Below are 14,695 nucleotides of genomic sequence, written 5' to 3' on the forward strand. Positions count from 1 at the left end.
ACCGTCCAACTTCTGTAAATCTTCTGCCGATGTACTGTGCCTCGCAACAATGAGCACCTACTGAATGGACGGGAAAGAAAATAAGCCAGTCAGTACTATAATAAATTATTTTTCAAAAATTAACATTAACATTTGAAAAAAATCCGTAAAAGGGAAGTAACTGTGGGAACACAGAGGGAAATTTTTTACGCAGTGATCTCCCCTACTCAGTACAATTCTGCCAAGGGAGGTAATGGGTGTATGAGACTACAACAATATTTAAATAGCGTATTCGTGTTAGAGCGTTCGTCAAGCCGGTGAACAACAACAACACCCAATCTGAAAATAAGAAAATAAACAGATTTATGAAATTTTTGACATTGCCAGGCGTTGATTGCACGAAGTAAGATATGTTAGCTAAAGATAAGTAAACAGGCATGGATCTTGTTTTTTTGTGACAGTGTACAGTAAAGAAGCTAATGCTATCTCTTGCTATCCTTTCATTTTGAACAGTGTTGAAGTGTTTTCATTTGAAGTCGTCATATATTTTCATAAAGTAATTTAAAGATTACTAAGTATGATCTGTCAAATGGTTTGAACAACACTGTTATAATTTATTTCCAACTTGTAATTATATGTCTAGATGCTATTTCCATACAAATCTTTAAAATTCCTTCAGAAAAATATTGGGCATGTATAGTGGAACCCCATTGTATCGTGCTATTCATTGTATCGATCTATTTACAAATTTTTCGATTTTTTTGCAAAATGCACTAGCTACTGATTGCTTACATTTACATACAAATCACGAAAATCTTTCGCATTTGTTTTGTGCGTAAAAATGATCAAAAACATGTTTTAGGTACTATCAGACCTTGCAGGCGCGTAGCTAGCCTATAAAGAATGTGGATTCAAAATAATCTAGGTGGGTCAGGGGGCATGCCCCCCCCCCCCTGAAAATTTTGAAATAAATGGTGCAATTTGGTGCGTTTTGGGGCCTCCGTGGAGCTTTCTTGACCAACGAAAATCCATTTATTTTAGCATAAAAATGGAGTTTCGTTTATTTCAACTAGTCTACATTTCACAGCAAGTTTAACAAACAGACCGAAACAAATAAACACTAGGCATACATAGTAACATTTTAGTTATAATTACCTTTTTTCTATCGCTGATTCTGCTGATGACTTCTTTAAGAACTCGATGTAAACATTTGTTTACATTTCGAAAATACGGCGCGTGCAAACTTCCGACTTTGAAGAGCTGCAAAGGCCGACAACTTTACAAAAAAATACTACGGTATGCAGGTGTACGATTTAGGCTATATGATTTATAAAGTATTCAGTGTGGTAATTATCAGATCTGGCGAACGCGGCTGAATTTCAAACCACATTTTTTTTACTAAAAAAATTTTTTTTGGTCAAAATAATGTGGATTCAGCTGCGTACTCGCGTATAGGCAGCTACGCGCCTGCTTGTAGATTATAAATAGACTTATAAATAGTGTGTTCTTATTAAAAGTACATTAACTGTCTGTTGAAAGTTCCTAAATTTATGCTGACATTTTAAAACAGACATCTTTGATTCTAATTGACTGAAAAATCTAACATAAACATGGTTCAGGCTTCCCAAACTTTGACTAACTGAGCGATTCTCACAATGCATCAATATAATGGCGTGACCTAATTCTTCAACCTGTTTGACATGTCTGTAAATATCCGTATATTCCAAAGCTAAAAACTATATATCAGTGATGTTTGTCATGTAAATACTATGACAAAAGAATAAAAAATAAATGATACAAAACAAAGATTCAGGGAGATTTAAATTTTTTAACTGCAGTTGTGATTTATGGGTAAATAGATCGATACAACAGGGTTCCAGGCTAACATCATCTTGTGGTCCTTAAATTACAGAAATATTTAAAGCATGCTCCTGGGGATCAAAATTGGACCCTTCCAGGAGACATTTAATTTACATAATAAACATGTCTAAAAATTCTTCTTCAAAACTTCAATGGCCAGAGCTTAGATATTTGGCATGTAGCATCACAATGTGTAGTCCTATAATTACATTAATTTTGACCTATTTATGAACAAAACTAAAAAATGAATACATTTGGACAAAATAATTAAACTGTCACATCTGAAAAAATCATGATTAAATCCTTTCATGTACAATAAAATTCCTTATACAGCCGATAAACAAATGGCCGCCATACAGTGCGCGAAATCTGATTGGCTTATTTAAATGCAAGCGTTTAACTGAGTCAGAAGATTCTAACAGACTATTTTTTTAACGAAATAATTGCCCATGTTCGAATATATTTTTCCATGAATAAATCTGTAAAGCACCTTACTTAACCAGTATGGCTGATAGACAAAAATTGATTGATGTTTATATTTTATTTTAAATTGATAAGTACATTGTTTGAGAGTTTTTATTTATGATTGAGCATGAAATTGAAAGAAAAGAAGATAAGCTTTTGAATAAAGCTTGAAAGGCAAGATAATAGACATTTTTTGAATTTTTTATGATGCTATGTGTTTATGAGCAATAACTATTAGACGTCAGGCTTGACCGACAAAAACTATAACAAGCCTGTAACGTCTTATATATTGGACTAAACAATGTGGTACTTCACAAAAGTTAAAAGCCCATTCCAGGTGTCAGTTATTGTCCCCCGCCTTTTCGAAGAAAAAAAGAGGGATTTAGAAATAGGCTCTGTCTGTCTGTCCGTCCATCCGGGCGCACAAGAGGACACTTGTTTGGAACCTCCAGCGCACGAGAGGACACTTGTTGGGTAATTCTATTCATTCCTATTGTTGGGTACTTTTGTTCTCTTATTGGATACTTTTAAACAAAAGAAGTACCCAATAAATGTCCATTCGTAGGAATTCGTTTATTGGGTACTTCTTTTGTTTAAAAGTACCCAATAAGAGAACAAAAGTACCCAACAATACTGACGGAATGAATAGAATTACCCAACAAGTGTCCTCTCGTGCGTCACACTTTCGTGTCCGGTCCATAACTTTGTCATTTATCAAAGGAATCTGAAATAACTTGGCACAAATGTTTGTTATAATAAGACGATGTGTCAATAACCAGACCCCTACCTCCAGGGTCAAGGTCGTACTTGCTCATAATGTCATTCAAGGTCAACATTGTCTATGTGAGGGTATATGTCGTGTCTGGTCCATAACTTTCTTATCTTTGTAGGGATTTTGTAAATACTTGCCACAATTGTTTACACTAATGAGACGATGTGTCATGCGTTACAACCTGTCACATACCTCCAAGGTCAAGGTCACACTTTGAGGTCAAAGATTAACATAGTCTATTATAGGGTATATTTTGTGTCCAGTCCATAACTTTTTCATACATCAAAGGATTTTGAAAATACTTGGCACAAATAGTCACTATAATAAGACAATGTGTCATGCACAACACCTGCACCCCTACCTCCAAGTTCAAGGTCACACTTAGAGGTCAAAAGTTAACATATTCTGTTTTAGGGTATATTTTGTGTCCGATCTAGAACTTCTTCGGGATTTTGAAATAATTAGGCACAAATAGTCACATAATAAGACAATGTGTCATGCACAACACCTGCACCCCTACCTCCAATTCAAGGTCACACTTAGAGGTCAAAAGTTAAAATAGTCTGTTTTAGGGTATATTTTGTGTCCTATCTAGAACTTCTTCGGGATTTTGAAACAATTAGGCACAAATAATCACATAAAAAGACGATATGTCAAGTTCAACACCTGCACCCCTACCGCCAAGGTCAAGGTCACACTTAGAGGTCAAAGGTTAACAGAGTCTGTTATATGCATTAATGGTATATTTTGTGTCCCGTCCATAACTTCTCCATAGATCAAGATTTTTTGAAAATACTTGGCACAAATAGTCACAATGATAAGATGATATGTCGTGCTTAACACATGTGTCCATACCTCCAAGGTCAAGGTCACATGTAGAGGTCAAAGATTTACATAGTCTGTTATAGGGTATATTTTGTGTCCAGTCCATAATTTTTTCATAGATCAAAGGATTTTAAAAATACTTTGCACAAATAATCACAGTAATAAGACGCTATGTCAGGCGCAAAACATGGGGTCCCTACCTCCAAGGTCACAATTAGAGGTCAAAGATTAATATAGTCTGTTATAGGGTATATTTTTGTGTCCGATCCATAACTCCTTCATAGTTCAAGGGATTTTGAAAATACTTGGCTCAAAAAGTTACAATAATAAGACAATATGTCATACACAAAACCTGCACCCCTACTTCCAAGGTCAAGGTCATACTTAGAGGTCAAAGCTTAACATGATCATTTTTATACGCACATTTGAAAAGCGGGACATATTATGGGAACGCCCCTGGCGGGCGGGCGGTCGGGCGTATGGGCGGGCGGCGTCCAATTTTGTCCGGAGCATATCTCCTACATGTATGGAGGGATTTTAATGAAACTTCATAGAAATGTTCACCACTATGAGGAGCAGTGTCGCGCACATGAACCAGGTCTCTAGGTCAAAGGTCAAGGTCACACTTAGAGCTCATTGAAAAATGCTTGTCCGGAGCAAAACTTCCACATGTATAGAGAGATTTCAATATTACTTGGCACAAATGTTCAACCATTGTGAGGCGGAGTGTCGCGCGCAAGATTCAGGTCCTTGCGGCCAAGGTCAAGGTCACACATAGAGGTCAAAGTTCAGATAAAAATATGAAGATGTGTATATGGACCATTTAGTCATCATTTATTGAGGGATTGTAACACAAATGGTCATTATCAAGACTATGGCTGTGATACATATAATTTAGGTCAATATATACAAGGTCAAGGTCACTAAAGATGATGAAATATCCAGATTTTGTCCGAGCATATCTCCTACACGCATGGAGGGATTTTAATGAAATTTCATAGAAATGTTCACCATTATGAGAAGCCATGTCACGCACATGAACTAGGTCGCTAGGTCAAAGGTCAAGGTCACACTTAGAGCTCATTGAAAAACGCTTGTCCGGAGCAAAACTTCCACATGCATAGAGGGATTTCAATATAACTTGGCACAAAATGTTCACCATTGTGAGGCGGAGTGTCGCGCACAAAATTCAGGTCCCTGCAGCCAAGGTCAAGGTCACACATAGAGGTCAAAGTTCAGATAAAAATATGAAGATGTGTATAGGGACGATTTAATCATCATTTATTGAGGGATTGTAACACAAATGGTCATTATCATGACTACGGCTGTGACACATGTACTTTAGGTCAATATATGCAAGGTCAAGGTCACTAAAGATGGTGAAATATCCAGATTTTGTCTGGAGCATATCTCCTACATGTATGGAAGAATTTTTATAATACTTTATGGAAATGTTCACCACCATGATATGTATTGCTCCATGCATGATCCAGGTCTCCAGGTCAAAGGTCAAGGTCACACTTAGAGCTCATTGAAAAACGCTTGTCCGGAGCAAAACTTCTACATTCATAGGGGGATTTCAATATAACTTGGCACAAATGTTCACCATTGTGAGGCGGAGTGTCACGCACAAAATTCAGGTCCCTGCAGCCAAGGTCAAGGTCACACATAGAGGTCAAAGTTTAGATAAAAATATGAAGATGTGTATAGGGACGATTTATTCATCATTTATTGAGGGATTGTAACACAAATGGTCATTATCATGACTACGGCTGTGACACATGTACTTTAGGTCAATATATGCAAGGTCAAGGTCACTAAAGATGGTGAAATATCCAGATTTTGTCTGGAGCATATCTCCTACATGTATGGAAGAATTTTTATAATACTTTATGGAAATGTTCACCACCATGATATGTATTGCTCCATGCATGATCCAGGTCTCCAGGTCAAAGGTCAAGGTCACACTTAGAGCTCATTGAAAAACGCTTGTCCGGAGCAAAACTTCTACATTCATAGGGGGATTTCAATATAACTTGGCACAAATGTTCACCATTGTGAGGCTGAGTGTCGCACGCAAAATTCAGATCCCTGCGACCAAAGTCAAAGTTACACATAGAGGTCAAGGTTCAGATAAAAATTTGAAGATGTGAATAGGGACCATTTAGTCATCATTTATTGATGGATTGTAGCACAAATGGTAACTATCATGACTACAGGTGTGACACATTTAATTTAGGTTAATATTTGCAAGGTCAAGGTCACTGGAGAAGATTAAATATCCAGATGTTGTCCGGAGCATATTTTCTACATGCATGGAGGAATTTTAATGTTACTTTGTAGAATTGTTCACCACCATGAGACGTAGTGTCCTGCACATGAACCAAGTCTCTAGGTCAAAGGTGAAGGTCACAGTTAGAGCTCATAGAAAAACGCTTGTCTGGAGCAAAACTTCTACATGCATAGAGGGATTTCAATATAATTTGGCGCAAATGTTCATCATTGTGAGGCTGAGTGCCGTGCATACAATTCAGGTCCCTGCGACCAAGGTCAAGGTCACACATCCTGTGCATATCTTCCCTACTGATTTGTTTTAAGGTTCATTTAACAACACAGTGCCAAGAATAAAAACTTGCTTGCTAGATAACACTTATCCATAATGCCCCCATCTCCATCTAAAGCTTTCGTAAACGGGCTGATTTGTGACTATGGCACCCTTGTTAATTCTGTGTTTCATTTTATTTCTTTAATAAATTTATTGTTGCATTTGCAGATCTAGCATTGATCATAATTGTGGACTGAAAGTCCTGAGATCCATACCTCAATCTTTTGAAATAGGACAATTTTGTGCTTCATATAAAACTTCCCGAGGCGGCGACGTTGGTAACTCTGTTACAAATTCTTCTTTTATTAGACTTACATGGGAAAACTTATTTCATTCTTAATGTTGAGAACTGCAATGCCTAGAGCATAGGTATTGGTAAACTACAATGCCCACAGTTTAGATATGTAACTTATCATGCCCATGAAGTTTTCTAGATTTGGACCTCAGATGCCATAATAACTCTTTTGTTTCATATATTTATTTCTTTTTCAGAAACTACCCTATAATTAAGTGAAGAACAGGAAAAATCAAAGACAATATGAAGAAAGGAGAAATTGATAATTCACTGCCTTTGGAATATTATCTTAAACCTCGTAAAATTCATAGTCAAAATGCAGTTTACAGGTTGAGGCAAAGAGAAACACATGCTGGTAGACCAGGGTCTCATTTTCACAGAGCAAGGGTATTTTACACTAACATATTTCCAAACTTCACTGTAGTGAATGTTGAAAAGCCACCATGTTTTCTTAGAAAGTTTTCATCAGATGGGCGATATTTTGTTGCGTTTTCTTCAGATCAGACTTCAATTGAAATTTATACGTTTGAAGGCTCGTCTGCAGCCGAGACAATAATGAAAAATCTTAAAGGTGACATTGCAGCCGCCACCTCTGACCCGCATACAATGGAAATCAGAGGAAAACTTTTTGAAAAGTTTTTTAAATTGAAATGTACAGCATTAGTAGCTACAAACGGTGGACATTTGAATCGCGAGTGCAGCCTTTTTACTGACGATGGTAAGTTTGTGATAGTTGGTTCGGCGCAAAATGTACCAGAAGAGCCACACCCATTGTTTTTCGAGACTCATAGGAATAACGAAGCAGTCAACGCAACCCCTCGCTCACCTTTGGAAGACTATTGCCTGCATATTGTGGAACTTGAAACCGGGCATTTATGCGACTCTCGGAGTTTTAAATACGATAAAATATTTCTGTCACATAATCAAGGCTTGTATTTATATAAAAACACATTGGCTGTTCTATCAGTGCTGCAGCAAACTATACATATATTTCATGTCACACCTAATGGAGAGTTTATAGATGTTCGAAGTATTGGACGATTCTGCCATGAAGATGACGGCCTTTACTTTGATATGTTCCATGATTCTGCAGGTATTTTAATTTATGCATATCTTTAATTCATACTTACATCCAGAACTAAATGTATTGAACTGTTGTGTAAAGTTTTATGAGGAAATGTGTATTACAGTATAAGATATAGGCAAAAAGTTTTAAAATTTATCAAGTGGTAACAGTGTCTAACTGGAAGATTTCTGAGTTGGAATATGTTGGCCTACTGTATAGAGTATTTGTGAATATTGTTTTCAAATATGGCGAACTTTTAATACAGACATGCTAAGTCATAAGTGATGCATTTTTCACAATCTAGCTAAAATACATTAAAGGTTTTTTGGTGTTTTTTTTTCTTTCTATAAAATAAAAGTCTGAATGGATCCTCCTTATGGCTAACAGTGTTGCATCTTAAACTGTTTAGCAATTTGTCTAATTCCACCACTCTTAATTTAAGACCACATGCAGGTCCTGCAGCTTTCCTGCAGTAAACATGATTCAAGCCAATTTACCAAATGCAGACTTTTCTTTGCTTGCAGTTATGGACACATTTTAAATTACATGTTATTTATTTTAATATTTTTAGCTGCCTTATTTATATTTCAGGTCGGTCGTCACAGACTCAGTACATGGAGAAAACAATGAACAGTTTAAAACATCGTCTACTTGTGTTTCTTTATACAAAAGCTAAATGTAGCGGGTCTATGTACGAGCTTCGCAAGTTTTACCAATACTTTGAACAATTTGCCGCACTTAAAATGTGGAAAATGCAACTTCTCGATGAAAATCATCTCCTTATAAAATATGCTAGTGAAGATGTGGTGACTCTGAAAATATCGGACCCAAATTCTCAGCCGTCTTTTTTTGTTGTGTATAATATGGCAAGTACAGAAGTGATTGCTGTAAATGAAAATACATCAGAGGATTTACTGGAACTTTTTGAGAATTTCTGCGATATGTTCCGCAATGCAACACTTCATACGGAGGCGCAGTTTACGTGTTCGTCATCCAGTAATATATATGCTAGACAAATTCAGCAGCGGTTTAAACAGACAATTATTAATGCCAAGTTTGGGGGAAATACAGGTTAGTGTGTTTTAAGCTGCTGTTTTTGGCTAGTTGTCTAAGATTTTAATGTACCTGAATATAAAACCTTTCAATTTCTTTAAATGCTAAAGCTGAGATTGTGTCAGATCAAAATAATATCTCCGTATTTTGCTATTGAGGTAAAACAATTATATGTTACAAATCAAATTTACTCTGTGCTTGTGTGTTTTCTATGTGATTTAATAGTACCTGTACATTATATATCATTTTAGACTTTAATCATCATAATGTTAAGGTCCAATGATTTACATATTCAAATTTAAGATTTAAAACATGTATCATTGCATTAAGTTTGGATGGCATTGGTCCTTAAAATATATTTCAGTATTCATTTAAATGTATCAGAGCTGGCAAAACCACCATTTAGTTACTGTCACAAAATGATAACTGACACAGAACTTTTCACATCATTGCCTAATCTTGGATAAATTTTAGATGTTTTAACATTTTATAAACTGTAAAAAGATTGTAAGCATAGTAACCTACTATTTAAGTATAAGTGTTCAGTCATTTTAGATTGAATTTTAAATTGAATTGAAATTAATTTATTTCATTTAACATTGAAATTTTAAATTGAAATTTATATTATTTAATATTGTAGAGGCTGTAAAGCGTTTACTAGCACAGTTACCGATCAGTGCCCAGTCATACAGCAGTAGCCCGTATCTTGACCTGGCCTTGTTTAGCTATGATGACAAATGGGTATCAGTGATGGAGAGACCAAAACCTTGCGGAGACCATCCTATTAGGTATGACCGAAAGATTTTTAAATATTTTCTTTTAAAACCAGGCGTTTTATTTCTTAAAGGCATTTGCCCTGATATGAAATCAAATGTTAAGGAGTTTTATGAGCAAATTTCAGAAATTGAGCCAAAAAACAGTATAAAACCTGGTCAGACTGCACAGATGTGCAGGCTGGCCTGGCTATATATTGGTGGCAAAGGCTTAAAACTTTTGGTTCCAGCAGGTTAAAGGATATCATATAATTATATATATTGTGCCTAGCATACTGCTCCTCTAAAAGCTCTTGCTGTAATGTTCTGTATTAAATTTGAGCCGTGTCATGACAAATCCACCATAGTGCATTTGCGACCAGCATGGATCCAGACCAGCCTGCGCGTCCCTATTACAAGTAGAGAAATTGATAACGAACAGCATGGATTCTGATCAGACTGTGCAGATGCTCAGGCTGGTCTGGATCCATGCTGGTCGCAAACAAACTATGTTGGTTTTGTCATAATATTTTATTAATAATTGTTTCTATAACATGGATGTTACACATTGTAAATTTCAGGTTCTACGCAAGAGACTCGGCACTTCTTAAGTTCAAAATATACGCTGGCGTATTAGGAAAGAATCCACCACCTACAGCACGTCGTCTTGTGGCCTTCACATTCCATCCTAGTGAACCATTTGCCATCAGTGTACAGAGGACAAATTCTGAATATGTGGTCAATTTCCATGTTAGGCATATGAGTGTACCACAGTGAATGTTGTACTAATCACCGTGAATTAATTAACCACAGTGAAAGTTGTATGTTAAGTATGGTACCACAGTGAAAGTTGTATGTATTACAGTGAAAGTTGTACATAATATGGTACCACAAAGAATTTTTACCTACGTCCCTGAAAGTTGTTATGTACCACAGTGAAAGGTGACGTACCACAGTGAAAGTTGTATGTTAAGTATGGTACCACAGTGAAAGTTGTATGATACCACAGTGTATTTTGACGTACCACAGTGGAAGTTGTATGTACCACAGTGATTGTTGTACGTACCACAGTGAAATATGTACATACCACAGTGACAGTTATACGTAGTACGATACTACAGTGAATGTCATACTTACCATAGTGACTGTTTATGTACCACATTTGTGTTGTACTGAACCACTGGAAATGTTGTACATAATAATACCATCCTGAAAGTTGTATCCACCATACCTACCATGGTGAATGATATTTTGTTAGATTTTTAAAACAAATGAAATTGTCACAAAAATGATTAACAAAAATAAAGAAAACAATAAATTTGGTTTTATTATTGTGACTGATTAAGAAAGCTGCTTCTAATAGAAGGTTATCTAAAAACAATTTTCCATTGGCTTTTCTCGTACACTACAGAAAGCCTCAAGTTTATGTATCGGTTCAGTTAAATGAAGGTTGGTGGTTCTGACCTAGGTGTTCTTTCTCTACCAATATATATGAGACATTAAAATCGTCGGAATATACCGACTATCAAGTTAGCTTGTGTCACAAATACTTCAGGAAGACACAATTCCAATTTACTTGTGCTATTGTTTGTGTGCCTAGTTACTCCCCTTAGATACTCACTGAACAGAAATATACAAGTCAACAATCAATATAACTTTTAACTTCTTTTTAATCAATTAACACAATAAATTTATCCTTTTCTGTAAAAAAAAAGTTGTCATGGGGTAGTCTTGTGTTGTCTTTGGTTAATTAGACTGTTCTGGTAAGTGAGACTGACTCCACAATTATCAGATAGCCTGCGGTGTCAGTAGCGGAGTTGTCAATGTCACTTCTAATCACTTAGTTACCCTCCACTGCTATGGGTGTGAATCCTGCCAGAGAGCTCTTAATCTTTCAAATGAGAAAAACTTTCAAACTAGCTTATGGAAAGTATGTGGTTCTTAGGTGGTACCCATATTGTGCATTGAATTGAACGGTGAAGGGGCATCTAAACAAAATATATTCCTCCACCAGTAAAGCTGGACAGTGGCCAACTGATCTTTACAGTTTTAGTGTGCCTTGTAACCCAAAATTTAACTTCTTGTATTCACCATTTAATTACACAATAGATGGATAAAGATAAAAGAAGCAAGATTAGTTAATGCAGATAAAATTTTATTTTTCAACAAAAAGTTTGACTAGTACAATTGTTCATGACAAAAGATAATCTTTAAAATTATTCTGTAATTCTTTACGAAATACATGCCAGAAATGTACTTGATTTTATTTGGAGAAGAAAAAAAGAAAATGAAAAAAAGAAATGGTAGAAGTCATATTAAATCTGGATAGAAGTATAACAGATTATCTCTCTCTACTGCTTCCAGATTCCTGTTCATTCTACGAAATGTCCATGGTAATTTCTTAAGCTTCATCTGTAATAAAAAAAAAGACCACTTATATACAAATATATTGTCAACTTAGTGCAGAAATGGGTTAATTCCTATTAAAACTCATTAGGAGTTAACCTGTTTCTGCACTGAGGTGAAGGTAAGATCCCTCAGTGGGTAATGGTACATTATTATTTTACCTCAATGTATCCATCCATGTAAAACACCTACAAAACATTCAGTGGGGGCATGACCAAGTGGGTAACGCGCCAGACTAGTAATCTAATGATCGCTAGTGGCATGGGTTCAAACCCTGCCAGGGGGGAGGCAAATCCAAGAAACTTTACACTCATATCTCTGTACTGGTTTTGTCCAGGAACGGTTTCGAAAGTATGTCTATAAGCTTATAGCTTCCTACAGAATCAAACAAAAATAAATTCTGTATATACCAAAACATTAAATGTGTTTTCATCTAATATTGCCCACATTGAGAATATTTCAAAGGTTATTCTTCTTATATCATTCTAAGGCACATAACTTTTTTGTGTCTCTTTATTCAATATTGTACTAAAATGTAGTTAACTACCTTGATCTACTTGTTTCTTTATTGAGCATTAATTATACCCCCGCACAACAAAGTTGTAAAGGGGGTATACTGGAATCAGATTGTCCATCCGGCCGTCCGGCGGTTTTTTCTTGTCCGCCAAATAACTAAAGATTCTTTTGACCCACAGTCTTCATATTTGGCATGGAGGTTAGTCGTGATTAGTAGATGACCCCTATTGATTTTGAGGTCACCAGGTCAAGGTCACAGGGGCCTTGACTTCAAAATGCTTGTCCGTCCAATAACTTAAGATTCCTTTGACCCACAGTCTTCATATTTGGCATGGAGGTTAGTCATGATTAGTAGATGACCCCCATCGATTTTGAGGTCACCAGGTCAAAGGTCAAGTTCACAGGGGCCTTGACTTCAAAAAGCTTGTCAACTCAATAACTTAAGATTCCTTTGACCCACAGTCTTCATATTAAGCATGGAGGTAAGTCATGATAAGTAGATGACCCCTATCGATTTTGAGGTCACCAGGTCAAAGGTCAAGGTCACAAGGGCCTTGACACATCAAAAAGCTTTTCCCGCCCAATAACTTAAGATTCCTATGACCCACAGTCTTCATATTTGGCATGGAGGTTAGTCGTGATTAGTAGATGACCCCTATTGATTTTGAGCAGTCACCAGGTCAAAGGTCAAGGTCACAGGGGCCTTGACATCAAAAAAAGCTTTTTCCGCCCAATAACTTAAGGTTTTCCTATGACCCACAGTCTTCATATTTGGCATGGGAGGTAAGTCATGATTAGTAAATGATCTGTATTGATTTTGAGGTCACTGGGTCAAAGGTCAAGGTCACAGGGACCTTGTCAAAAATAAAGCTTTTCCCCTCAATTGCTTCAGAATGCCTGTCCAGAGTGTATTGATTTTGACATTTTTCACATTTGAAGCATGTAGAATACATAACTTGGCAATGCACTGGCTTAGTAACCTCAGATTTGGAAGGGAGGTTGTCCTTTTTTGAGTTTCTGAGTTCTAAATGGCCACTGTTGATTCTGACAAAGTGGTATGCGGGGGTATTCACGCCATGATAGTGGCAGTTCTAGTTTTGTAAAGGAATAAAACATGTTGATTTTAAGTATTTCTTTTGACTGTTTAGGTATTTCTTATATTGTAGTAATACGATTTTGCAGGGTGATGGTGTTATTGGCTACTCTTGAATTGCTAAAATACCCCTCCTCATTGCTGTGGGGGTAATGAACCACTTCTCAAATTGGCAGTATCCACTGGCAGCCATTCATTATCCCCAAGGAAAGTAATATTTCCCTCAAAGGGATGTGATTCAAATTTAATTTTAGTTTGAAACCAATCACTCCATTCAAGCTTAAAGCTTCATGCCTCCAGATGAGCCAAAAAATTTAAGAAAATCAAACTTTAGAAAAATATACTTGGCTTTTAGGAAAAGTAATAATATTCTAGGAATAATTTACATGTTTTGTGCGATTAATGACTGATTTTGCAGTTTTCATCACTGCTTGACTAACGCAGTAATGTCAATTTTTGCAAATTTTGACCTCTTTAAGTAGTTTAAGTCGATTGTCAGTTCCGTTTGAAAAATATGAAAACTAGCATGAATCTGGATTCATGCTGCTTCAATATCATTAAGTTCAGAATATGAGTTAAAATTGAATTTGGTACTTAAAATGACACAAAATTGAGCAACAGCAAGCAATAAACCTCTTAAAGTTACCAATAACTTATTTATATACACAAAAATATAGTGACATTGAAATTCTATTAACAACATTTAAAGGGACTCAACTGAGGTTATTTTGACATGACAGGACTGCAAATAATTTTTTGAGATTAATTTTCTATTTGATGTAGGTCCAGACCAATAACTTGCGTGCAAAGTTTCAGATTGTTGGCTTACTCTTTTTTTTTTTTTTCAAAATTATTATTTTAAATGTGAAAAATGATTCAAAACTGAAAAGCATTACAACACTTTTCACTCAAATTGGGCTGAAATATTAATTTATTCTAAGTATATTTCTTAAAAATCTTTTGCATATCTTTATGATTTTAGTACCCGAGTATGTATGAATAGAATTA

The 14,695-nt window shown here is 35.9% G+C and overlaps 2 protein-coding genes across 2 annotated transcripts in view; one reads left to right on the forward strand and one right to left on the reverse strand.

Annotated features, from left to right (window-relative positions):
- Window positions 1-247: 247 nt before the first annotated feature.
- Window positions 248-10,990, forward strand: LOC132749531 (DET1 homolog). Its single transcript, XM_060739336.1, has 5 exons — window positions 248-382; window positions 6,999-7,894; window positions 8,459-8,938; window positions 9,561-9,708; window positions 10,254-10,990. The coding sequence occupies exons 2-5, from the start codon at window positions 7,045-7,047 to the stop codon at window positions 10,447-10,449; spliced, it is 1,674 nt and encodes a 557-aa protein (XP_060595319.1). The 5' UTR covers window positions 248-382; window positions 6,999-7,044; the 3' UTR covers window positions 10,450-10,990.
- Window positions 10,991-11,049: 59 nt separating this feature from the next.
- Window positions 11,050-14,695, reverse strand: part of LOC132749528 (neurogenic locus notch homolog protein 1-like) — a 36,162-nt gene continuing 32,516 nt past the window's right edge. Inside the window, exon 22 of the mRNA XM_060739324.1 lies at window positions 11,050-12,084. Coding sequence (XP_060595307.1) covers window positions 12,074-12,084 — 11 coding nt within the window. The 3' untranslated portion in view covers window positions 11,050-12,073. The remainder of the gene's footprint in view (window positions 12,085-14,695) is intronic.

The sequence above is a fragment of the Ruditapes philippinarum genome, unplaced genomic scaffold (assembly GCF_026571515.1).
Source record: "Ruditapes philippinarum isolate M1 unplaced genomic scaffold, ASM2657151v2 ctg537_1_1_1_1, whole genome shotgun sequence".
Lineage (NCBI taxonomy): Eukaryota > Metazoa > Mollusca > Bivalvia > Venerida > Veneridae > Ruditapes > Ruditapes philippinarum.